Here is a 25,794-nt window from a genome sequence, read left to right as displayed (position 1 = left end):
AGTGAGCCCAGCCTCTTGCATCTTCCCAGACATAGAGAAACGCTAACTTCCTTAACTTGAGATGTCTGGTTTTCTTTCATTAACAATAATCCTTTGACGTTCCCAACTACCTGCCCTTTGTTGCAAAACTCCAGTATATCCCGGCCCCTCCCCTCGCCTCCTCCGAGCAGGTTCTCAGAGCCACAGGAAACGCTGTCTCCCGGGCTGCAGTCCTCATTTTGCCCCAAATAAAACTTAACTTGCAACTCTCACGTTGTGCATATATATTTTTAAAGTCAACAGCAGAAAAACTGCCCCACTCGTGACAGAAAGTGTCACGACTCAAAAATGAATTTTGAAAATGCTTTTTTTTTTTTTTTTTTTTTGCGTTACGCGGGCCTCTCACCATTGTGGCCTCTCCCATTGTGGCGCACAGGCTATGAATGCGCAGGCTCAGCGGCCATGGCTCACGGGCCCAGCCGCTCCGCGGCATGTGGGATCCTCCCAGACTGGGGCACGAACCCGTGTCCCTTGCACCAGCAGGCAGACTCTCAACCACTGCGCCACCAGGGAAGGGAAGCCACAAGGGAAGCCCCTTGAAAATGCTTTAAAACCCAATGACTCTGTCCTCCTGTACGAGTTTCCTGTGGCTGCCGTAATAAATGACCACAAACTAGGTGGCTTAAAACCCAAGAAAAATGTATTCTCACAGCTCTGGAGGGCAGAAGTCCGACATCCACATGTCAGCAGGGCCGGGCTCTCTCTGAAGGCTGGAGGGGAGGGTCCCTCCTGCCCTGTCCAGTGCATCTGGTGGCTGCCAGCAACCCTTGACTAGTGACCACATGACTCCAATCTCTGCCTCTGTGATCACAAGGCCTCCTCTTCTCTGTGTGTCCCATCTCCTCTGCCCTTCTCTTCTAAGGACGTTTGTCATTGGGTTTAGGGCCCAGCTGGATAACCCAGGAAGATCCCATTATCTCAAAATCCTTAGCTTAATCACTCTGCACAGACCCTTTTTCCATATAAGGTCACATTGGCAGATCTCAGGGATTAGGATGTGGGCGTGTCCTAGGGACCCCCATTCAGCACCCTACACCCCCTTAGGCTGCCTTTTTTCTTAGCACATATAATACACAGCATGCCAGGTGTGAGAATTATGTACGTGTTTATTACCTGTCTCCCTTCTTGCGGAGGGACCTACTGCCTGGTGCATGGTGGAGACTCAAAAAGTTTTCGTTGAATGATTGATGAATGGAACTAATGTTTGTCTTTGTATTTGACTACACTGAGCCCTGTTTTACACTCCCAAGATAGAAATAACCTGTTTCGCCTTGATGATGAGAGCTTTATGTATCTAATACCTCCTATCCCCGCATTCCTCCCCGGCACTCACGCGTGGCATGCCATGTGAAAGAAAACATTGAAGCAGGCATAAAGTTTCAAACCGTGTGGGCCAGTCTCCAGACACCCCAATGAGGACCAGTAGGTAAAGCAGGCCGTCCCCCACAAGGGCAAGGCAGAAACTCCACTTGGGGTGGACAGACAATACTCGAAGCTTCGAGATGCGAAGCTCCTGCAAGACTTAGGCTGAGGCCAAGATTCAGCCTGAGACCCAAGAGGAGAGAGCCGGCTCCTCTGCCTGTCTCGGCGGAGGGTCTCTGAGCCGGGGAAAGGCAGCTCAGCCACCACATTGGGCAGTGGAAGGAGCACCCTTCAATGTCTCCTGCCGGGGTCCCCACCTTTTCCTGAGCAGCAAACACTGGTCACCAACACCCAGGTCTCTTTTGGCGGTTGCATCTCTCCTGGGTGGGAGTGGTATGCACCAGCTGCCCCTGGCCCCCACCCCAATCCAGACCACAGGAGGTGGTGAGAGCAGCAGAGACCCCAAGCCCTTCTGTCCAAAGGGGTGAAAACTCCCACTGCAGGAGGATGAGGGTGGGGAAGGATGCCCGGAAACCGGGCAGGGAAAGACTGCCTCGGCGTGCAATTATTGTGTCATTGTTACCTGTTCCCAATGCTGTGATGTTTGGGGAAAGTCCCAGCTGCTTCTTTAACTGGGCTCCTGAACCTTCCTGGCCTCCCTTCCCTCCCAGCCTGGCCTCACTGCCCTACTCCTGTCTCTGACCTCACCACCTTGGATCCCAAGTAAGACAAAGTCCTTGCCCTCAGGAAGCTGCAGCTCTGGTGGAAGAGAAATAAAAAAGAACTAAAACAGCGCTGCAGATTGTGTGACAGGATGAGTTTGGATGTCAGGGGCACAGAGGGTGACACCAAACTCTCCAGGCAAGGTGATCTCTACATGGAACCCTGAAGGATGCTGAGGGGTCAGCCAAGTGGTGGGATGGGGAATGGGTAGGGGAGTCACTGCAGACAAAGCCAGAGTGAGATTTCATTCTAGAGAGCTCACTCTTGCTTCCATAAGGAGAACAGATTAGAGCACACAGAACTAAAGGATCATTGGATTGGGGGCTAGAGGTTGGTCAGGACCTCAGTGGACACCCTAAGGCTGTGGGTAGTTTAGAATCAGCTTTGCAGGTTCAGAAACTCAATTCCTTCAATACCCAGGGTAAGAGTGTCATATTTAGCAAATAAAAATATACCTAGCTAAGTTGGAATTTCAGATAAATAACGGATAAATAATTATTATAAGTATGTCCCCAACATTATGTATGTATCCAATCTAATTTAACTGTGTATCCAATATTTCATCAGGCACTCTACCGACAGTGACAGCTCTCAGGACTGACTCATGTGTACCAAACTCACAGGGGGCTGATATAAACACACCAATTTATTAATTTACAATTGTGGGCAGGGGTAAAAATATACATCTGTTATTCAGATTCTCCTTTCTGGAAAATTAAACCAACCCAGAATACTGCTTGGTGAGCATGGAAGGAGAGCAAAGGACATGAGAAGTTTAAAATGACATTTCCTCTCAAGGCATGGAAAAGCCTAGAGAATTATCCTGGCCTCACAGCATAGAATCTTCTTTGATGGTAGAATATGCAAGTTCCCACAGGAGAAGGCCGGTCAGGGACTGCTAAGCCTTCATGTCCAGCCTCCTCTGGCCCGACCTCCACGTCCTCTCGGTTGATTCCTCACTGTGCTCTCAGAGGGGCCTTCTTTTCAAAGTCTCGGGACTCCCAGCCGATGACACATATCTCACACTCAGATTACACACTTTTCTTTTAAAAATGTATTTCGTGGTCTTTGCAGCCATTTATTTGGTCTTCTTAAATCCATCTAGAATAATGAGGTAATCTTGATGCAGAAATCACTTTGGAAACTTGGGGTACCCATATCCAAGGGGCCCCTTGCTCTTACTGATTTTTATCCCATGACATCCTTAAATCCGATCCCTTCTTTCCTTTTTTTTTTTAAGTATTTATTTATTTATTTGGCCATACTGGGTCTTAGTTGCTGAGTGCGGGATCCTTTTTTTTTAAATTGTGGCATGCATGCAGGATCTAGTTCCCCAACCAGGACTCAAACCCAGGCCCCCTTCATTGGGAGTGCGGAGTCTTAACCACTGGACCACCAGGGAAGTCCCCAGTCCCTTCTTTCCATACTCACTGCCACTTCCCTGACCCCAGGCAGCATCTCTTACGTGGATTATGCAGCCTCTCCTGGTTTATCTGAATCCACTTTTGCCTTTTCTGGTCTATTCTCTACACAACAGCCATATAGAGTCTTTTAAATGCATAAATCAGATTCTGGCACTCCCTGCATAAAACCCTTCAAAGGCGCTCCATCGCACTCAGAAAAAGCCAATCCGTTAGGTACATCCTTTTTAGGTCTGGCCTGTGTCGACCTCTGACCCCTCATCTCCCCCTACTTCGCTTCTTATAGTTTTGTTCCTGGTGAATTTAAGGTTCTTTTTTTGGGGGGGTACACGGGCCTCTCACAGTTGTGGCCTCTCCCGTTGCGGAGCACAGACTCCGGACGCGCAGGCCCAGCAGCCATGGCTCACGGGCCCAGCCTCTCCGTGGCATGTGGGATCTTCCCGGACCGGGGCACGAACCCGCGTCCCCTGCATCGGCAGGCGGACTCTCAACCACTGCGCCACCAGGGAAGCCCAGGTTCTTTTTTTCATCGCGAAAGAATTCAGAGATGAAGCAGGGAGGTTTAGAAAGTAAAGTGAGAATTTATTTAAGCAAGAATTCCCTCTGAGGGAAAGCGAGCAGACAGGTGAAGCGCTGCTGCCCTGGGTTTCTCTGGCAAGCCAGTTGTGAGGGGCATACAAAGGAAGGGGCGGAATATTCACTGGGGAAGGAGGAGTTTGGGGTTCGTATTCCCTGATTTTCATCCCAGCTCCATCTTCCCGAGGGTAGGAGGGATTTTTGTCCTTATTTAGCTTAGATGAGAATTGTCATGGCGTCGGTGCATGATGGGTATTTCTGTGAGGCTAATATTATTGTAATGAGAGCATACTGAGCAACAGGTTACATTTGGACGCAAGAGATTCCCGCCTTTCCTCACCTTTCTTTGTATGCTTCCAGGACACTTATCACTCAGAATGTGTCGTTTCCTGTCAGTCTGGAGGCTCCTGTTTTTCCTTGTCTGCCCATGGACCCCCTGCCACCTGGCCCCTGCCCCTCCTTCTCTTCTCATACGTAGCTACCTGCCTGCTGTTAACAGTTTTGTCTTCCGACATTTCCTAGAATGGCCCCGGTCCCTCCTTTCAGGGCCTTCCACAGCCGCTCACTTAATGCTTCTCTCCTCTGTTAGGTTCTGAGTAATGTCCAGCACACAGCAGGCGCTAAATAGCTGTCTAAGAAACGAAAGACAGACACCCGCATTCTGCCCCGAGCTCTCACGGAGGGAGGGGGGCACTCCCGGTTTTCCGTGTGTGGAGGTGGGCGAGCATTCAAAGCACAACTCCCAGGAGTTCCCTGATCGTCTAGTGGTTAGGATTCCGGGCTTTCGCTGCCCAGCTGCGGGGGGTTCAATCTCAGGTCGGGGAACTGAGATCCCGCATAGCCCGCGGCCTGGCCAAAAAAAAAAAAAAAAAAATTCAAAGTGAACTTCCCTTGCGCTCCCCATTTCCAGGTTAAACTCTTCCTGGTCTCCGTCCTGGGGCGGCCAGCAGGAGTCGGGGGCCAAGCCCCCAAGAAACCCCTCCGGCGGACCCGGCGTCAGGAAACCAATTCATTACTGGGACCTCAGCGCGCAGGAAGACTGGCCGGAAGTCTACCTCGAGCCCGCCCTCGAGTTGTCATTGGGTAGGATTCGAGGAAGGGGCGGAGACCCGGCCTAGTCCTGGTTCTTTATTGGCTAAAAACCTATGCAGGCGGAAGGAGGGGGCTGAAACTTCGCTTCCTTCTGACTCTTCATTGGCTAAAAAGTTCGGCGTGTCCCTCGGGTTCTCATTGGCTAACAGAGTGGGCGTGTCTTACAAGCCTCCGGGTCCCTCGCGGGTTGGTGGAAGAGACAGGTCCTTACCCCGCCCCTCGAGTTCCAACCCTCCTCATTTTAAACACGAAGTTGAGGGACGGGCTGTCGTTTACCCCGAGCCTCGGGGCCTCACCTCGGGGGTGTGCTCCCAGAAGCCTTCGAGCCTCGCGGAACTCAGGGATTTAGACAAACGCGAGCGGGGAGGAAGCCCGGAACGATTCCTTCGCGGAACAGTTCAGGCGAGGCCTCTAGGAGCTCGAGGAGGGACGGCCCGCGGCGGGCCCGACGAGCAGGATGGCGGCGGCAGACCGGGGTCCGGGGGTCGCCGTCCCCGTGGAGCTGCGGCGCGATCGCCACATGGTGTGTGTGGAGTACCCGGGCGTGGTGCGCGACGTGTCCAAGATGCTGCAGACCCTGGGCGGCGAGGAAGGCGTCTCCCGGGTGAGGAGCGGGGAGTCTCCGGGGACCAGAGGGGAGGTCTGAGTCTCTAGACTACGGCCGAGGGGCGGGACTACCCGGGGATGTGAGGTTTCCTTGGCAACGGAGCTCGAGGTCGGCTCTGGAGCGGCCAGTGGGCGGGGATTTGCTTCAAGACCGTCGGGCGTGGACAGTTTATCCCTGGGATCAGAGGGAAAAGGACTGCAGGGGAAACCCAGAGAGGGGAGAGGGTGTCCATTCCATCCCATCATTACTGCCATGAACGGAGCTCAATGGCACCGACCCCCCCGCTCCCCAGGATGTGCTGGGCTGCCACATCCTCATTTCACAGAGCAGAAGAATGAGGTTATGGGGAGATTAAGAACCGTTGACCTACAATGACAGGGGTAGGAAGGATTATGTTATTAGTGTTAAAAGTAGTAATAGCTAACAATTTATTCTGTACCAGCTACATTTCTAGGTACTTTACTTACATTCAATTTGCATTAGAACCCTGCCAGGTAGAAACTGTCATTGTCCCAATTTTACAAGGAAGCCTAATCATCTTGTTCAAGTTCACCCAGCAAACAGTGGAGCTGGGATGAATTCTTACCTTGTGCAAAGCTCTATGTAAGTGACTTACATGCACCAGATCTTGAAGTGTCTCTTCTTTAGAGAGTCCTTCCTTGACTGCCCTTACTAAAGTGGCTGCTAGCAGCTAAACTCTAATTCCAATCTGAAATTAGGTTTTAATGTGTTTATTGTCTGTCTTGGACCTTTGGCTCTGAGGCTGTAAACTCTATGAGAACGGGACCTCCCATGGTCCTAATATCCATCACTGTGCCTGCTTCTAAAATACTCATCAGGGCTTCCCTGGTGGCGCAGTGGTTGAGAGTCCGCCTGCCGATGCAGGGGACACGGGTTCATGCCCCGGTTCGGGAAGATCCCACATGCCGCGGAGCGGCTGGGCCCGTGAGCCATGGCCGCTGAGCCTGCGCGTCCGGAGCCTGTGCTCCACAACGGGAGAGGCCACAACAGTGAGAGGCCCGCGTACAGCAAAAAAAATAAAAAATAAATAAATAAATAAATAAATAAAAATAAATAAAATACTCATCAAATGCATGATTGAATCTCCACGACAATCTAGTGAGTTAGTTACCATTATTATTCCCATTTTTCTGATAAAGACACAGGAAGAAAGGTTGGGTCAGATAAGCTCCTACCTGGTACAGTGGGCATTTGAACGCATGCACATCTCCCTCTGAAGTCTGAACTCTTTTTTTTTTTTTTTAATTTTATTTATTTATTTATGGCTGTGTTGGCTCTTCGTTTCTGTGTGAGGGCTTTCTCTAGTTGCAGCAAGTGGGGGCCACTCCTCATCGCGGTGCACGGGCCTCTCACTATCGCAGCCTCTCGCTGCGGAGCACAGGCTCCAGAAGCGCAGGCTCAGTAATTGTGGCTCACGGGGCTAGTTGCTCCGCGGCATGTGGGATCCTCCCAGACCAGGGCTCGAACCCGTGTCCCCTGCATTGGCAGGCAGATTCTCAACCACTGCGCCACCAGGGAAGCCCTGAACTCTTAATTCTGCTTCCTCATCCTTTAAGAATACTGAAAAACCTTGAACCTGTCATTAAGCCTCTACAGGAGGCCAGTAGAGGCCCAGTCAGTCAGGTTTTCTTCTTTTATCCTGACTTACTTTACGGCGGCATCGACCAGGACCCTTACTCCTGCTAACGCCAGGGATGTTTGGACACAGTTACAGTGTGACCCCTTTGGGAAGAGACTGGTCCTTCGTTCATTCCATTCCTGTTTCTTGTGCACCTCCTCTGTGCCAGCCCCACATCTGGGGTCATTCCCAGCGCAGCAGCCTCATAGACCTGTTTCCTGACAATAGGGGCTCTTTTTAACCTTCTTTCCCTAGATGCTTCCTGAGCACCTGCTAAGGGCCTGGTTGTGTCCTGGGTGTTGGGGAGCCAGCAGGCCAGCAGGTAGATGACCTTGGCCTAGTTAACATTGTTGGTGCTTTCACACGCTCACAGCCGACACTTACTGTGTCCCTCTTACCCCATGTGGGACAAGCATTCCTATATCGATGACACATTACCATGATTTAGGTGCCGGGCTAAGTGCTTTACATATATTTCCATTTAATCATTGTAACAATCTGATGAGTAGGTACTGTTATTATGTCCAGTTTAAGGAGAAGGAACCAAGGCGTGGAAAGGGTAAGTCACACTAGTCAGGGCCAAAGTGCTTGTTACTTGTCGATTGCATCTCCTTTGGACCTCGAAACTTTTGTATATATGAGGCTGAATACCAGGACCTTTTGGGGTGGGTAGTTCCTAGAGAAGAAGCCCTAGACTAGTCATTCAACTCCCACCCAGGCTCTCCACGGCAGACACGCGGGTGACACCTCCCTGACGTGCTGCCCGAAGAGTAGGTGGTTACCCGCACGGACCTGTCACTCAAGAGACAGTGGCTTTCCTTAACTGATAGTTATCGTCTCCAACTTTACAACCTCTTAGAAGGAAGAGACTGCCTTCATTTTCCCTACCAGATAAAAGCTAAGATACTTGGGTTTGAAAAATGAGTCTTTTGGGAATTGAAAGCTCAGAACGAAACAAAAAACCTCCTGGCCCTTCCCTGGCCACCTGGGTCGCCATCAGGCTTTCATTGAGGGAGGAGCTGCCAGCTGCTTGGCGGCCCTCTGCTTTACTCTGTCTGCTTGGACCTCGCCGCAGATCTATGCAGACCCCACTAAGAGGCTGGAGCTGTACTTCCGGCCCAAGGACCCCTACTGCCACCCCGTGTGTGCCAACCGCTTCAGTACCAGCAGCCTGCTGCTCCGGATCAAGAGGAAGGTGAGACGGCAGAGGGGGGCGCCGGGGCCTGAGGCTCACCCCAAGGTCACGTTCGACATAGAGAGCCTTGGCATCGTCTCCACCGTTTACAAATTTCAAGGTAACTGCGAGGTGCATTCTTACCGCACTGGGTTATTTCAGGGCCCGCGTCCCTCGTGCCTGCAGGAGCTGCGTGGGTCATCCACGCGGTGAAGGGGGCCCGGATATGCCCAGGCGGGAGGGGCGTGGCAGAGCGCAGGCCCTGTCCAGGAGGCCCTGCTCGTTGCTGCTCGGTTTTCTGCATTCTAAAGAGAAGCTGGAATTCTCGGAGAAATCTCATTGTTAAAGCCGTGTCATGGGGCCAAATAAAACTGGTCCCCAGGCCCCCAGTTTTCAGCCCCACCCCCGCCCTCGCGTTTGGGGATCTTCTTGGTCTTGACTGCTGCGGGCCTTGCCGACCCTCTGAAGCCTTCCCAGATCACCTTAGCCCCTTGGGACCTCATGTCCTTTGAACTCTCAGCCAACTGGATGTCTCCCGTGGGGTCCTCAGTCGAGTTTGCTCCCCACAGGGAACCCCTGGGAGGAGGTGCTGAGGCGTGGGGTGGAGAGGGGGAGCTGTGCCTGCCTCAGCCTCCCTCGATCTCCGTGTGTGTGCAGTGGGAGCCCAGAGTTCCTCAGGCCCTCGTGGAGATTCAGAGATGATGGCCGTGTGCCGGTTCACGCACACGCGTGGTACTTGGCGAATTACTAACAAGCCTCAAGAGTATCTGTAGTTGCAGCCGCAGTTCTGAGATAGAAACTGAAGAGAATAAAGACTAAAAAGGAAGAGGGGGATAGAAAGTGTAAAGAAACTAAAACAGGGCCTGGGATCCCACAAGTCGGGCATTGGGAACGTCCATCATTCTGGTGGAAAGTGGTATTCACCAAAGAGGGCCGTCCTTCCCGGGACGAGGCTTCCCAAATGATCCGTTTCTTTCTCTCCCTAATTGAGCCGGTACCTCACCACTCAGTGTGTGTCCCAGACCAGCAGCATGGGCCTCACCTGGGAGCTTGTTAGAAATGCAACACCTCAGCATCTGCATTTAGCAAGGTCCCAGGTGAGTCACGTGCATGGTGCAGTCTAAGAAGCACTGACCTAGACTTCATCCTCACATATCATGTAACTCCCCTACCCCCCAAAGTAGCATTTATCCAAGCGACGGGGCTGAGTTCCCAGAAGCGACTCAGACGTGTTGTTTTGGGCCCTGCTACCGTTGCCCGGCAGCCTCCCCTGCGAGGCCCGCTCAGTGCACCCAAGAAGACGTGGGTGCTGGTGCGTGGCAGCTGCCAGTGCCTGGGCGGGTGTCATAGGGTGTCCGCCGTCTGTCTACCTCTCTTCCCAGGAATGTCTGACTTCCAGTACCTGGCCGTGCACACGGAGGCGGGTGGCAGGCACATGTCCATGTACAGCAAGGTGCTCATGCTCAAGCCCGAGAAGGAGAGTTTCTTCCACCAGGAGCTGCCGCTCTACATCCCCCCGCCCATCTTCTCCAGGCTGGACACCCCGGTGGACTACTCCTACCGCCCAGAGACACAGCACCGGTAAGTACCTCCCTGTGGCCGCCGCCCCGCAGCATCGGGGCTCAGGGCAAGGGCCCTGCGCTCAGAGGGCTGGACTCTTCCACTCACGGGTCAGGCGGCCAGGGCGGCCGGCTTTACTCAGGCCCGTGGCCCCAGCAACAGAGCAGCTGGTGACCAGGGGCCCTGACCAGGGGTGTCAGGAACCAGCCCTGGTCCCCGCGCCCCACCCGGAGGCCTTGCTCAGGGCTGTCCTCACACCACAGAGTGTGAATCAGGATGTTTGGACTTAGACCCCTCCCCAAAAGTGTGTACCTTGAGGTGTGGAGAGACAGACACCCCCTGCCGCAGGAGCCCTGGGAACGAGGTCGATATTTTTTGGAGAGCAACCTGGCAGAATCTATTAAAGTTTTAAATGTTCTCTCCTGACCACCAGGCGGCCTGTAGGAATTTATCCCACAGTGACTGTCGCCTCTGTGCTCAAAGATACACTGACAAGAACGTTTTCTGGTTGGTTGTGGGTGGCAGCAAGAAGCTGAGAGGGCCTGGTGTGGTGAGAGAGCCCGGGTGGGCGGGGGCCCGTGTTCGGGTCCTGGCCCTGTGATCCCACATCGCAGGCCGGGCAGGTGAGCCCCGACCTCCCGCGCCAGCCTCCCCTCCTGTAACGGGGGTGATAATGACAGTAACAGTACTCGCTTCTCGGCGTTGTTAGAGGGCTGAATGCTGAAGCTTCTGGAAATACTCAGAACACTGAGTGCCGGGCAGAGTTTGATAAAGTGGGTAAGTGAGTGATCAGTCCCCTAATAGGGGTGACGTAGTTAATTAAACGATGGCCTGTCTGTGCCGAGGAAGGCCGCACAGCCTTTAAGAAAGCGGGCTCCATGGGCCAACATGGCTCGTGTCCAGAAACCTTGCTCTAGGAAAAGCAGGTGTTAGAGCAGACTCTGTGCTATAAAAGTAAACTGGGTGATAATAGAAGCCTGGAAAGATTGGGAAGATTGGGCCCAGAACAGTTATCTGCAGAGGGGCGGGAGGGCGAGAAGCTTCTCTTCCCTCATCCAAGTATTTCCATCAACGAGTACTGACCTCCTGTCGGGGCCCAGGGCTCCCCTTGGAGCCAGTGTCAGTGGGGACGTGACAGGAGGCTCCGTGCAGGGCCGGGGGCTGGGGAGCCGATGGAGCCCCAGTGAGGGATGAGTGGGCGGTGGGAGCCTGCGGGCAGGTGTGTGTCTTAAAGGAGGTAAGTGGGGAGTGGGCCGTCATGGACAGTGAGTGGGGTGCGGGAGGGTCCTCGGGGGAGCTGACCTTTGAAACAGACCTGTGTGATGACAGAGCCGGGCAGGTGAAGATCCAGGGAGAACGTTCCAGACCAGGGGGCTGGCACATGCAAAGGAACAGTCGGGGGTGTTGCCCCCGAAGCACAGAGAGCCGAGGGAGGGGTGGGGTGAGGGTCCCACGGGCCACAGAAAGGAGCTAAGATTTTATGCTAAGGAGAAAGGTGTATTGTTCCCTTCCTTTAAAAAATATATTCTGGGGAGTTCCAAAAGGAGAGAGGAGTGTCTGATGGACGCCCACCTACGTCACCAGCTTCAACTTTCTGCTGCTGGTTTCACCTCCCCACCACCTCCACCCCCAGCATCACAGCACGTCCTCCAGAAACAAGTGTGTGTCTCTAACTGGGAAGGACTTGGTTTATTTTAACTTAGCCATAGTGCTGTCATCAGAATGAGCAAACGTTAACAGTGCCCTTCACGTCATCCAGGGCCCAGTCCTCACTTCGTTTCCCCGTTGCCTCAAAAGTAAGTCGAGAGCCAGACAAGGGTCGATGTCTCTCAGGCCAGTTGAGTCCATAACGCCACCCCCCCCCACCCCGACCCATTTTCTGATTGCAGGAGTAAATTGTGCTTGTTAGAAAAGACCAGACATTACAGAAATGGATAACTGCAAGGAATCGGGTCCATTCCCTCCCTGCTGAAAACCCTAGTGTGTGCAGTTTTCTGTGCTTATGTTATACTCATTATGAGAGTTTCAAATTTTTTAACTGTATGTGTTTCTAAAATTTGAAACATTTCCCCCCTACAAGCATTTTACTCTTACAGTCAGAAACAAAAATATGTAGAAGAAGGAACTAGAGGCACCCGTCCCCTGCCCCACATTGCCGGCCCTGATGCTGGATGGCAGCGTCAGAGTAACTGCTCTATCCTGTAGGGCCAGCAGACAGCTGTCTCCCAGCCTCTGGGAGGGGGACAAGGGTGGAGGGCCGGCTGCCCTTGAACCCACAGGCCCTGTTTTTCTCCCATGTCGTTTATCGATTTTCCAGCACGTGGAAGGAACCTGCCTTTTCTCCCAGGGCTGCCATTGCTTTTTCTGCTCTGATGGCCCTCATGCGTACCGAGGACTGGCAGAGGAGGCCTGGCCCCTGCCTTGCTGGCCTTCGTGGGTCCAGGGAGGCTGAGCTTCCTATATGGCCAGTGGGCAGAGGACAGGCTGGGAAGCTGGCCTGACGGGGGTCCCCCCTCCTCGAGGCAGTTGAGTGGGGAGGGCAGGCGGCCCGCTCCCTGCTGCTGCTGCCTGGCCCAGAGGGAGCACCTGGGACTTTCCTTCGGGGGTGTCTGGGGCTTCTGGGACTTGTCTTGGAAAACAGGATAGTGTTCAGGATGGTTTCAAATGGAGTCATGTTTGGTTTTTTTTGTTTTATTTATTTATTATTTTTTTTGCTGTACGCGGGCCTCTCACTGTTGTGGCCTCTCCCGTTGCGGAGCACAGGCTCCAGACGCTCAGGCTCAGCGACCATGGCTCACGGGCCCAGCCGCTCCACGGCATGTGGGATCCTCCCTGACCGGGGCACGAACCTGTGTCCCCTGCATCGGCAGGCGGACTCTCAACCACTGCGCCACCAGGGAAGCCCTGGAGTCATGTTTTTTAAAAAAGGCACAGATTTGATCCTGTCTTTGTAATTTTGTTTCCCAATGTGAAAAATCACCTTGTTGTTCTTTATAAATATGCAGATGGTATGTACTCATGTAGAAAATTACGGTAAAATGGAAACAAATTTCAAAGGTATTAATCACCTGTGTGACATCCAGGACATACTTTGAAATGCACTGCAAAATAATTGAGTGGGTTTGGGGTGGGGCCTGGATGGCGTGAAATTGGCCCTGTGAAGGCAATTGTGGAAGCGGATGGTGGGCTTATGGGGGCTCCTTGTACTGTTCCCCCTGCTTTAGCGAAGCTGTGATGTTCCTGACGTCCCACCTCAGAGGGAAGCGCTCTGAGCCTCCTAGGAATCGTTGGCCCTGTGTGTTCTGTGCTGACAGCTGGTGGCAGAGCCCCGTCCCCCCACTTTTTTTGGCCGCACCGTGTGGCTTGCGGGATGGATCTTAGGTCCCTGACCAGGGGTCGAACCCAGGCCCCTTGCAGTGGAAGCTCGAAGTCCTAACCACTGGACCTCCAGGGAGGTCCCCAGAGCCCTTCTTTTAGCCTCTGTGACGAGAGCGTCTGGTAGTATCCGTCCTCCCTTCACTGGGGTATTGTCGAGATGCTTCCGAGCAGGGTGGAGGTTAGCGGCCCCGCCAGCCTCCCTGGGCTCAAGTCCCGGCTCCGTCACCTCAAGCTCTGGGTCGAGGCAGGTTTCCAACCCCTGTGGCCTCAGTGACTTCATGGGAAATGGATCCTTCCTCGTAGGATTGTTTCGAGGGTTAGATAAGTGAATTGTGGACGCCAGTGAGCACAGCTGCAATCTGACAGCTGATTAGTGGTTCCTGTGTGGCCGCCCGCGCCTCAGCTGATTCCGTTGTCCCTGCCTGATGGGCATCTGGGCTGTTTCCATCTTGTCACTGGCTGGACGGTGCTGTGCACGACGCGATGCAGTTCACAGCAGGGGCCCTTCCCCACGCCCCAGCCTCTGGGACTCTTGGCCTGGCCCTGCTTCGGAGCCTCTCTGAGCCGACTCGGACTCGCTGCCGCTTCTCCTCCTGGTCATCAGCCTGAGAACACAGGCGCCTGCCTTCAGCGGCTGGGGCTGAGATCCTCTCCTCACCCAGATTCCAGGGAAACGTGGGCTGCCCGTGTCCGGCCGGGCCCACGCCTGGCGCTGCCACCCTCAGCAGCTCTCTGCTCCTAGGGAAGGCTACAACCACCCCTCCGTCTCCGGGGAGAACCTGATCGGCCTGAGCAGGGCCCGGCGCCCTCACAACGCCATCTTTGTCAACTTCGAGGGGGATGAGGTGCCCGAGCAGCCGCTAGAGGCTGCGGCCCAGACCTGGAGGAAGGTGTGCACCAACCCCGTGGACCAGAAGGTGGAGGAGGAGCTGAGGAAGGTGAGCCCCGCCCCCTCCGGCCACCTCTGCACTGGCCGCACCTTGTTTTAGGCTCATTTATTAACACATAGGAACTCTTCCCCTCCAGATGTTACATCTAAAGCTGTGCCAGTATAAGCCGTGTCTTCCCAGAGTTCAAAGTGCTCCTTAAAACTCATAAGAGGTCCCTTTGGGATGGTAAATATTGTCCACGTGTGACCTCGGCATGGAGCTCCGGGATTCCGGAAGCTTTTGTTCATCCAGCCCTTGGCTGCAACACACTAGATGGGGCACCTGGTGCGCACCAGGCCTGGCACTTCCTCCCCTTTAGAGTCGGGGTGGGCGGGGGCCCTGGGAGGAGGCGGCCTCCTGCCTTGCCCGCTGGCTTGCAGGTTCTGGAAGACCCAGGCCAGGGGACTGGTCCTTGCGTCGCCACAGGTGTGGACAGTAGGTTCTCAGCACGTCGCTGCTGCCCGACGCTGCCTCTGCCCCTGTTGGACTTGACTGTCCGCTTGGTGCGGGACGGGGATGGGGTGGGATGTTATTTCTTAAGTGGTGGACACCTTGTTATGTTTCTAGCAGTCACTAGGTTGGGGGGAAGTGGGGGCCACTCTCCAAGGCCCCTCACTGTCCTCTGGACACAGCCCAATCTCCCACCTGGCTCAGGGCCGCTCCCACCCTGGCCCTCCCACTCCAGCCCCACTGGCCTTTCACAGTCCTCCCACTGGGAGGGGGCTGGGCCGTCCCCTGCGGCCTTCTTCACATCCCAGCTCAGGCCCCTGCCCTCTGGGGCTGCTCAGGGTCCCAGAGCTCTGGCTGTCCTCCTCCTGGCCCTGCTCTGGCTCCTTTGGTCCTCTGCCTCCCCGCTGCCCTTTGAGCTGCCTGAGGACAGGGACAGCGTCTCTCATGGTCATTTCAAGACCCCCAGGCCCTGCAACTGCACTTGACACGTGCTGGGCGGGCAGGGCGCCTCCGAGGGCGGGACAAGTGGGCGTGCGCAGAGGCCCCTCCCCACCTGCCTGGCCCCTGCTCCCTCCACCCCCGCTCCTCTCAGGAAGGTCCTCTGGGGCCAGACCGTGCGGGGAGCCTGGGGCAGGCGGGGAAGCTGCCTGTGCTCTTCTCAGCCTCTGCCTTGACCCTCCAGCTGTTTGAAATCCGCCCCATCTGGTCACGTAACGCTGTCAAGGCCAACATCAGCGTCCACCCCGACAAGCTCAAGGTCTTGCTGCCCTTCGTGGCCTATTACATGGTGAGTGTCTGCCCACCGCCCACCTTGCTTCCCAGCTGGGTTGTCCTGACCCCTGACGTGCCTCAGAGCCCCAGCAAGAGCAGGAGGCCCTGTCCCAGCACCCGGAGGATGGCTTGTTAAAGGGCTTATACTTTTTTTTTTTTTTTTTTTGCGGTACACGGGTCTCTCACTATTGTGGCCTTTCCCGTTGTGGAGCACAGGCTCCGGACGCGCAGGCTCAGCAGCCGTGGCTCACGGGCCCAGCCGCTCCGTGGCATGTGGGATCTTCCCGGACCGGGGCACGAACCCGTGTCCCCTGCATCGGCAGGTGGACTCTCAACTACTGCGCCACCAGGGAAGCCCTGGATTATACATTTTTTAATGGCCTTGTATGGAGAGTTTTCTAAGGACCAGGCGCTGGGTTAAGTGCTATGTGCATAGCATCCTTTCTTCTTCCGTGGGGGATGGCAGCAGGGTTTGGACCTCTGATGAAGAGGCTAGGCTCAGATTGGTGACTTGATGGCCAAGATCCTACAGCCAGGGAGTGGCAGAGCCCCCTGGGGACCCTGGCCTGTTTGGCTGCAGTGCCTGGGCCCCTAACCACAGTGCCACCTGCCTTCACGCATTCTCCCTGGGTTGAGGGGCGTTCAGTAGGGGTCACATGCGCCTTGGACTCAGTCCAGGAGGGCATGGAGATGGGGCTCTCATCACTGAGATTCCCCAAGGTGCTGTGAGGAAGAGCTCCTGCTGGCCAAGGGTCCCACCTGGGGCCTGGGGAGGCGAGCGGACAATGTGACCATGACCGTGATGGCCAGGAGGTGGGGGGCATGAGACGGGCTCATCCCTCCTGGGCTTAGACTCAACATCACAAACTGCTGCCTGCCTTTTAGCATTGGCTTTCTGGACACAAGGACCTCGGGGGCACTGTTTGGGGACAGTGCCTCCATCCATTAGCACAGTTGTCACAGTTGTGACAGTTCTTGAGCTCTTGCTCTGTGCCAGGCACTGTGGTGAGGGCTTCAGGGGCACCGTCTCATTTAATCCTCACAAAAACACCATCTGGGGCTTCCCTGGTGGCGCAGTGGTTGAGAGTCCGCCTGCCGATGCAGGGGACACGGGTTCGCGCCCCGGTCCGGGAAGATCCCACATGCCGCGGAGCGGCTGGGCCCGTGAGCCATGGCCGCTGAGCCTGCGCGTCCAGAGCCTGTGCTCCGCAACGGGAGAGGCCGCAACAGTGAGAGGCCCGCGTACCGCAAAAAAAAAAAAAAACAAAAACGCCATCTGACAGGAAGACCAAGGCTTGGAAAGGTCAACTGACCTATCCGAGGGGACCGAGCCACACGTGCGAGCTGGGGGGCAGGGTTCCAGAGCCTGTCCCCAGCTCTTGGGGGTGTGGTGATGCCCCATCTGGGCAGCCACCTGGGCCTGCAACTCAGGGGGGCTGGGGATCGGCCTTGACCGCACTTCGCACTCCCGCCCTTTCTGTCTCCAGATAACAGGCCCCTGGAGAAGCCTGTGGATTCGATTCGGGTACGACCCCCGAAAACACCCAGACGCCAAGATTTATCAAGTCCTTGACTTCCGAATCCGTTGTGGAATGAAATACGGTAAACAATTACTGAAACCTTTGCTTTCCTTTTCCCTTTATCGCTTTCTGTTTCCAGCATTCTCTTCTGTAGTAAGAATATATCCACGTGGAGAGGATATGTTCCCCACTTGGGGGGACTGTTAGGGACAGAATAGCGCAGACACGAGGACCCGAGTTCTCGTCCTGGCTCCTGTGGTGCAGGCCAGGCGTCCCGTCAGTCTCCTGCCCCCAGCCCGCAGTGACCCCCCCGCACACAAAGCACCAGGACACGGCGGCTCCTGTCACTGCAGCGGGGGGCCTGAGTCTCCTTCTCAGGAGCCGCCCCAGGGAGCCCCAGGGAGCCCCGGTGCGCCTGTGGCTGCCAGAAGGGGCTCTGCGCCCACCCCACCTGATGCGCGCCCCCCTCCGGCAGGTTACGCCCCCAGCGACATGCCCGTCAAGGCCAAGCGCAGCACCTACAACTACAGCCTCCCCATCACCGTCAAAAAAACGAGTAAGGGGCTCAGGCTCCCTCTGCGGATCAGGCGCTGGGGAAGATGGGCATTCGGATGGCGGGATGGGAAGGGGCTTCCCGAGGAGGTCACTCCAGGGCACTGCTGACCCGCACACCCCGGGGAGGGAGGGCGCAGCCAGGAGGGCAGGGCGGGGGGGCGGGAAAAACACCCCCCCCCCGTATTCCAAAGCCCTGCTGTGGTCCCCTCGCAGGCAGCCAGCTCGCCACCATGCACGACCTGAAGCAGGGCCTGGGTTCCTCGGGGTCGGCCAGTGCACGCAAGTTGGCCTCCAACAAGTACAAGCTCAAGGTCGGTGTCCCCTGAGCTGCCTGCCTGGGTGAGGGCGTGGGGAGTGGGGAGTGGCGGCCCCTCCCTCGGGCAGGCCCAAGACCCCTCACACAGCCCCCAGCCCCGCCTGTGACGCCAGGAGGGGCTCCGACTGAGGCCGCTCTGCCCTCCCAGTGCCTTTATGTGACTCCCACCTCCCGGGACAGCCTCTGGGCGTGGGTGCTGGAGACCGCCTGGGCACGTCTTAGGGAGGGGCTCAGACGCCAGCAGCCCCGCGTGGCAGCCACGGGGCGAGTGAGCATCAGGCGCTGTGGGCCCGAAGCCAGAGCGGACCGTCTGCACCCCGGCCGCAGGCTGGACGTGGGCCGCCCTCACAGGCTCAGGCTCTCCGTTAGCACAGGCACGCAGCAGGGGCGGCGACTCCCGGGGCCCTTCCCGTGCCTGGCCGACGTGAGCTGCTCCAGGCTCGGGGTGGGGGTGGGGGTGGGGGTGGGGGTGGGGGGGGGTGGCGCGGGGGAGGGCGTCAGGGTGGCCCCCTCCCTGGAGTCACCTGCCTCGTAGAGGGGGTGGGGCGGCTGTCTCCCAGCAGCGTCAGGTCTCCGCTCCTCAGGGAGGGCCCGGACCCTCGCCAGAGCAGCCGTCCTCCTCCAGGACTCTTGTCTTAGGCCTTTATGCCCACCTCTGGAACTGGCCTGCAGGGCCACCTAAGATGACCGAGCAGTGGAAGAGAGACGTGCGGAGGGCCCTGCAGGGAGGCGCCGAGGTGGAGCCCAGCCCCGGCCCCTGGTGGCTCACGGTCCCAGGGCCCAAGGGAGGGCCTGGCTGCTTCGACCACCCCTCGACGCCTGGGGAGTCGTGGCTCGTTTTCTGCACACCGGCTCCCCGGCCCGTGGCTCGTCTGCCTCGCCTGGATCCGGGGAGAAGAGCCAGGCCTGCCGGGTCCCGGGAGCAGGAAGCGCAGCCGCCCTGGGAGAGGCGCCGTGGGAGCCACGGCATGGGGCTCTCCTGCGCCACCCGCCCCGGGGACGCTCCCTCCGACCTTGCCGTCTCTGCCCTGCTTTCTCAGGACTCGGTCTACATCTTCCGGGAGGGGGCCTTGCCACCGTACCGACAGATGTTCTACCAGTTTTGCGACTTGAACGTGGACGAGTACGTACGTGCGGGGCCCCGAGACGCCGAGGTGGGGACCGTGGGACTCGGGGTCAGGCAGAGAAACCAGCGGGGGACCGAAGTGTTTCCTGCGACTCTTCCACTCCACGTCAGCCTTAATCTCTCAGCGAGAAGGCCGGCCGCCTGGGAGTCCTCTGCCCGGGCTCGCGCGGCCCTCGGGAGTAGCTTCCCGGGCGCATCTCGGGCCGCACCTCTGAGCAGCCAGCTGTGCTGCGCGCAGAGCACAGCGCTGGGCCGGGGTCTTTGCCTTCCTCCTCCTTTGCCCGCATGGGGGTTCCTGACACGGTCCCCAGTCCCTGGAGTTGATCAGAATCCCAGAAACCTTTAAGCCAGTTGTTCCTAGTGATGTTTAAAAACCTGGGGGAGGGGTGCTGGGGTGGGAGGAGGCGGGAGCGTGTTAAACCCAGCCTGGGACCTGCTGAACGCTCAGGCTCTCACCAGGCAAGTGGGCCGTGGCACACGTCCGCCTTGTGTGCACTGTGGGGATCGGGGCCCCGGCTGGGGGCGTACGGCTTTCGTGGACGCCCTTTGTGACCGTGCTCGTCCCTCGGGATGGTGCTCTGAGTGCTGTTTTTCTGAGCACAACCCCAGCTCTGCCAAAACCGCTTACTGGCACCTGTGAGCAGAGACCCCACCCTGGAACTCTTGTCTCCCAATGCCCAGGCTGCAGAAGATCATTCACCGCAATGACGGGGCTGAAAGTCTCTGCACAGAGCGGGACGGCTGGTGCCTCCCCAAGACCAGTGATGACCTGAGGGACATGATGTCCCTCATGATCCGGCACACCATCCGCTCCAAGAGGCCTGGTGAGAGTGCTCGGGGTGAAGGGAAGCCCTGGGTGCTTTGGGCCCCCCTCTGGGGCCTGAGCAAGTGTCCCTAGTGGACCTCCTCCCCAAGAAATAGCACCCAAGTGGGAGCCTCTTGCCCTGACAGTGGTGGGAGGGAGGCCTTCGGAGCCAGGGCTCAGCCCTGGGGGTTGAAGGCAGGAGACGGGCCCAGAGGGTGGGGCTGGGACACGGCCAGCGCTGCCAGGGGGGCCGCCGCTTTATGCCCTGATGTCACCCTACATCCTCTGGCCACGTGTGGGCATGTTGCTCCTGTCTCCCCTGGGAGGGCAGGGAGGGCAGGGACGGCGGGGCCTGGGCTCCTGTCACCCCCCAGCAAGGGGGGGTGAGCCCTTGCTGCACTGCAGGTCTGATGGGGCTGGGGGAGAGCAAGCGAAAGTGCCCCTGTCGGGGGCTCCTCCCAGGCTCGGGGAGGGGGCGGCCCAGACCCACCAGCCCCTATGGAGCTGATGGGAGTAGGGGTTCTCAGCCTCCTTTAGGACGCAGCCCCCCTCTGAGAGTCCAGTTGAGAAAAGCACTGACACGGAGCCCTGCACACTCCTGGGGAGTCCATGGGACCCATGAGCTTCCCGAGGCTCCTCCGGGGAAGAGGTTTTCAAGGCCCTTGGCCTCAGTGTTCCCTGAAGTGCTTGTTAAACTGGAGTCCCAGGTCCCCCAGCCGTCCTACTTCCCAAAGCAGCTTCTCTAGAGCTTGAGCCCAGACACCCGTATTTGTAGACAGGCCCCCAGGAGCCGAGGGCCTCTGGCTGAGACCCGCGACAGCTGGTGTGGGTGCGCCCAGGAGCCAACGGCGGGACACACACGGCCTGTCTTTTGGCCCAGCTCTCTTCTCCAGCCCGGCCCAGGCTGACGGCGGGAAAGAACAGCTGCCCTGCGAATCTGGGGACGAGGAAGAGGACGAGGAGGATGAGGACGAGGACGAGGAGGACGAGGAGGACTTCAAGCCGTCGGACGGGAGCGAGAACGAGATGGAGACGGAAATTCTGGACTACGTGTGATGCAGCCCTGGGCTCCAGGCTGGGCCCCCTGACCAGGCCTGATGAGGGACCCAGGACAAGCCGGGGCTCCCTGGTGCTGCCCGCAGCAGCCAGAATGGCCCCAGGCGGCCCCGCTGAGGAAAGCAGCCGGGTACGGCTGACCCTGGTCCTGCCTGGGGCCGCCCTCTGGCCCTGGGTGCCTGGGGACATCCCGAAGCTTGTGCCCCGGCTTTGCACAGCCGCGAGCCAGCCCAGTGTCCCTTGGGCTGAGCCAGCGCACAGTGCCTCCCTCTGGCTGAGACCAGCAAGCGCTGGAGGTGCAGATGGTGTCGCGGGGGAGGGCCGGCCCTGGCTGCTGCTGAGGCTAGGACGGGGCGAGGAACCTGGTCCGTGGTCACGGGTGGCGAAGACTCTGCCATTGTGTCTGGACCCCGTCCATTTGGGGTAACCTGGCAAAGGGCAGGCCCAGCTGGAATTGTCCGTATTAAACACATTTTCCCAAGGAGTCTTGGTGTCTCAGTGGGGATGTCAGGGCCAGAGAGGGGTTTCCTCTTGCCTCTGGGCTTGGGATCCCGCTGGACACCGTTTGTCCCTTCAGTCGTTCACTCAGTGACCTCGTGGTGGGTGATGCCGGGATGGTTGAGAACAGGCCTGATGCCCCTCGCCCGGTGGGCCAGGTGAGAACAGCCAGCAGTAACTGCAGCCGCGGGGGCCCTTATAGCCTCACGTTCATCCCTTCCTGTTCCAAATGGATGTGTTCTTGAGAGGCTCACGGGAGACAGACCCTGTCTCGGGGCTGCCTGCTGTGAAACCAGAGGTTTCCAGGGGTTGCAGGGTCCCTGGGTGGGGCTGAACCTGCTCTCCCCGGGGAGTAACCCCCTCACACGCTGCCTGAGCCAGACATGAGCCCCGTCACCCCCTTCCTCAGCCAGCAGGCTGGGCCACAGAGTGTGACCACAAGTTCCAAAGTCAGACAGAAGCCCCCTCCCACGACAGGTCAGAAACCCTAGTGGCTCACAGTTGGCCTGAAGTGGTCAGTTCTGGGAACCGGCCCTGTAGAGCTGAGTGCCCCAATGTGCCTCTCGCTCCCGCTGGGGATGAGGCGCAGCTGCCTGGGCCTTCCCCCTTCCCTCACCTCCGTACCGCTTTCGCTCAGGCCGAGGTCTCTGCTGGTGGATCTTAGCTGCGGCTGGTCCCACTAAGCCATGCTGCTAAACTCAAAGCTCAGGGGGAGAAGGTCTGGGTTCTGGCCCCCCTCTCCCAGAAGCTGCCTTGGTCCCTGTGCAGAGCTGAGAGAGGCATGCTGGGGGACAGGGACACTCCCTCTGCAGCTAAGCCCCACCTTACCCAGAACCTGCCTTCTATGTGCCGAATTGGACGGGCTTCCCAGGTTCTTGAAAAGTATTCAGGGATTCCCTACTTAGAAACCTAAATACCTACACACACACACCCTTTTAAAAAGCATTTTATTATGGAAAATAGCAAATATACACAGAAGTTCTGAGTATTGTATAATAAGCCCCTATTTATCCATCATATGGCTTTACCGGTTACCTTCTACCAAACTTGTTGCATCTATTCCCCACGGTTGTGTTCTGTTCCGTATTTGTGTTTTGCTGGAATTGTGTTAAGGAAATCCCCTACTTCGGTGTGTGTCTGACACATCAGGACTTTTTGTTTTCAAAACACAGTGACACTGTCATCACGCTTAACAAATTAACAGCAATTCAGCTTCGAATGTGCCCATCCAGTTGGGAGGTACCGATGTCTGCTGGGTCCCTTTAGTGACATGAGCATTGACTGACCAGCACATTCAGGTGCTGTCAGCCTCATCCACTGGCCTCATTTATGGCTCCATAGCAATGACCAGTGATGACCAGGGGGATGCTTTTAGCTTTGTAATGATCTGTTTCAATCAGTTGCAGTCATGCTTTTTGCTGCCCTACTTGTCTCATCTCTGGCCTGAGAGCAGGCCCAGGTTGGGTCTTGTGTCCTTTGACGCACCCTCTGGTCTCCCGTGCCTTCTTGCTTCCAGCCACCATGATGGCCCAGGCTCCTCCACTGCATTTCCTATCTTAGATCCAGCCTAGCCGTTGCTCCAGGGTGCCACCCTCCTTGGTGTGGAAATGGTGTTTAGACACCCCAATCTGGGCACCAGGGGGTGCTTGTTGCTCCTGGGTTTTCTTTACCTCTGGGGCTTTGGATTACACAGAGCTACGAAATGGACATTTTTTTACCAAAAAAAAAAAAAAAAAGTTATGAGTTTATATAGATATCTCCCAATGAAAATGTAAGATTATAAGGTTTTACTTCTCTGCGCAGCATGTGGGATCTTAGTCCCCCAACCAGGGATTGAACCCACACCCCCTGCATTGGAAGTGCAGAGTCTTAACGACTGGACCGCCGGGGAAGTCCCTCTCTGATCTTACTCTTATTTCTTTTTCCACCTATGCTGAAAATCTTATACCACTAGCATAATTACTTTTCCTCCTATAACATACATATATTTTCAAAATAGAAAATATTATAATCATATAAATTATCAAGTATACAAATTTAACAAGTGATAAATTATATAAAGTAACCTTTGATAAAATAATACGACCATCAAAGATCATTTAAGATTCTGTTGCACTCGCTTTCTCCTTAGGATAAATGCTGCTATGAACATACAGTCACGCCTCCAAGTCACTTGAACTAACTGTTTTCTCTGTGGCTAGAACACCTACTGATATAGTTAGGTTCCCTACAACTTAAAATGGACGTTTCTCTGCCTGAAAACAAATTTTAAATGTTCCTTTTGAGCACCTTGTAAACAGAACTGTAGACCCTGATAATTATTGTGCTATGAACCTCTTAGACATCGCTCCCTGAGCAAAGGTATCAGTGGGGAAGTTAAGAGAGGTAAAGACACATGTCCGGATCCCACAGCTATCGAGTGGCAGTGTCAGGGTTGGACCTGTGTCTGTCTGATTTACAATGTCTGCAAATGTTAACACAGGTGCATTTGCCCTTACAGAATGTGCTCCAGCCCAGAAAAACATTTTTAAAAAGTATTTGTGCCATTAAATCAATTTCGTTAGTTTTCTACTTTGTCAGTTATACCAATTCAGAACTTTTGATACTTCCAACCTAGACCCTTTGGAAGGTCATAGATGCTCCAAGCATACAGTGATAACCACGGAGTCTTTCTGAAGGAAAATATGCTTACCCACAAATATGTGGATCAAGTTTCAGGGGCATCCAGGCTTCCACGGCCTGTCCTTAAACTTCCTAACAGGTCCAGGGACCAGGATTCAAAACTCCCAGTTCAGACACTTGGATTAAGTTTTCTCCACCAAATTACCATAATGCGGCTGATACGTAACAACCACACTGCTCCAAGTTTTGTCTGATTTTCCCAGTTTCTTGTGAGAACCAAGGAGTCAGAAGATTGCCTGAGAGAGGAAAAAGCTACAGTCGAGGCCGTGCACAGCAAATCCCACACAATCCACAGCAGGGGGACCGAGGTGGCCCAGGCACGCAGGCCAGCCCCTCTTCCAGGTTAGAGTCCCAGGGCTCTTGGGAGATATGTCAAAGAAAAACCAGACTACACTCCAATAAAAATTATTAAACACACACACACACACACACACACACACACACAGCTGGACAGTTGTTAAAGCAGCAAAAAGCCTTTTTTTTTTTTTGGTCACGCCGCATGGCTTGTGGGATCTTAGTTCCCCAACCAGGGATGGAACCCAGGCCCCCCGCAGTGGAAGCGCGGAGTCTTAACTACTGGACTGCCAGGTAATTCCCCAAAACAGATTTTATTCAGGATTATTGCAATAGGGAAAGAGAGACTTCCATATAGAGCTGAGCTCAAGTCCAAATACAGCCTGGGCAAGTGGGGTTTCCTAGCCAAACAAGGGTGAGAGAGAGTCTGTGGATGGAAACTTACTAAGAGGAGACACCAGGGGAGAGGGGGCTTCCGGAGATGCTGACCTAACAGGATTCTTGCTGCAGACAGACCAGGGCGGTCAGCGATCAGCGGTGCGGGGGACGGCAGAGGATGGGGACCCCAATCAGAGATCACGGCGGGGCAGATATGGAGGGTGGGGCATTCCGGTTAAAGCAATTTAGCCAGATTCTTGCTAAAACTGGACAGTGCAGAGTTGAAGAAGAGGTCAGGGAGCCTGAGTAGAGTTTGGTCAAGGAGAGGATCTTTGTCAGACCTCAGGCAGTGGCCAAAGCTTTCTTGGCTGAGATGAATGCCCCTAAAGTTGGTCTCTAACACAGGGTCAACCAATGAACACATTGGACAGACCCAGCCAGGAAGCCGGGGCGGAGTTTTTTTTACTGGACAGACAGTGTAAGACTCTCCCAGGCACTTCAGGGCATGCTTGTCCTGTGTCTATCGATCACCTACTCTGTGCAGGGCCATGTGAGGCCCTCATTAGTAGATGAAAAGGCAGCCACCCCCCTATTAGTGAACTGCAGGCCCCCTTCCCTCTCCTGCCCCTTCCTTTCCTCCTCGGCTACTATAAATAACACTGCACTGAACATCCTGGAATGGTCCCCTCCCCCCTATTTAGAATTACCTCCTTTAGAACAGATTCTTAGAACTGGAGGAGCTGGGCAAAGGTGTGAGTCAACAAGTGCATTTCCTTGTCACTGGCAGCATCCCTCAAAACCTTTGTGCCCCGGCCCCACACTCGCCAGCCCAGCCTGCACGGC

General features: G+C 55.8%; 1 protein-coding gene across 3 annotated transcripts; it reads left to right on the top strand.

Annotated features, from left to right (window-relative positions):
* The first annotated feature begins 5,464 nt into the window (after positions 1–5,464).
* On the top strand, positions 5,465–21,581 carry GTF3C5 (general transcription factor IIIC subunit 5). Of its 3 annotated transcripts, none has more exons than XM_060101260.1 (11): positions 5,465–5,817; positions 8,535–8,754; positions 10,016–10,214; positions 14,314–14,509; positions 15,633–15,737; positions 17,209–17,323; positions 17,717–17,797; positions 18,010–18,107; positions 19,153–19,235; positions 19,920–20,062; positions 20,924–21,581. In XM_060101260.1, the coding sequence occupies exons 1-11, from the start codon at positions 5,671–5,673 to the stop codon at positions 21,097–21,099; spliced, it is 1,563 nt and encodes a 520-aa protein (XP_059957243.1). In that variant the 5' UTR covers positions 5,465–5,670; the 3' UTR covers positions 21,100–21,581. The 3 variants fall into 3 exon arrangements, with proteins under 3 accessions (XP_059957243.1, XP_059957242.1, XP_059957244.1); XM_060101259.1 differs by having other exon boundaries at positions 20,819–21,581; XM_060101261.1 differs by lacking the exon at positions 20,924–21,581 and having other exon boundaries at positions 19,153–19,239; positions 19,920–20,029.
* Positions 21,582–25,794: the final 4,213 nt, after the last annotated feature.

This window comes from Mesoplodon densirostris, chromosome 6 (genome assembly GCF_025265405.1).
Source record: "Mesoplodon densirostris isolate mMesDen1 chromosome 6, mMesDen1 primary haplotype, whole genome shotgun sequence".
NCBI lineage: Eukaryota > Metazoa > Chordata > Mammalia > Artiodactyla > Ziphiidae > Mesoplodon > Mesoplodon densirostris.
Note: the sequence above shows the minus strand (reverse complement) of the source record. Positions and strands in the feature narration are given on the sequence as shown.

Excerpts from the sequence above, each read along its gene's own strand:
- GTF3C5 (XM_060101259.1), top strand. The coding sequence starts at position 5,671 with ATGGCGGCGGCAGACCGGGGTCCGGGGGTCGCCGTCCCCGTGGAGCTG. Across the intron at positions 8,755-10,015 it reads CACCGTTTACAAATTTCAAG|GAATGTCTGACTTCCAGTAC; the intron begins GTAACTGCGAGG and ends CTCTCTTCCCAG. Across the intron at positions 17,324-17,716 it reads CCGTTGTGGAATGAAATACG|GTTACGCCCCCAGCGACATG; the intron begins GTAAACAATTAC and ends CCCCTCCGGCAG.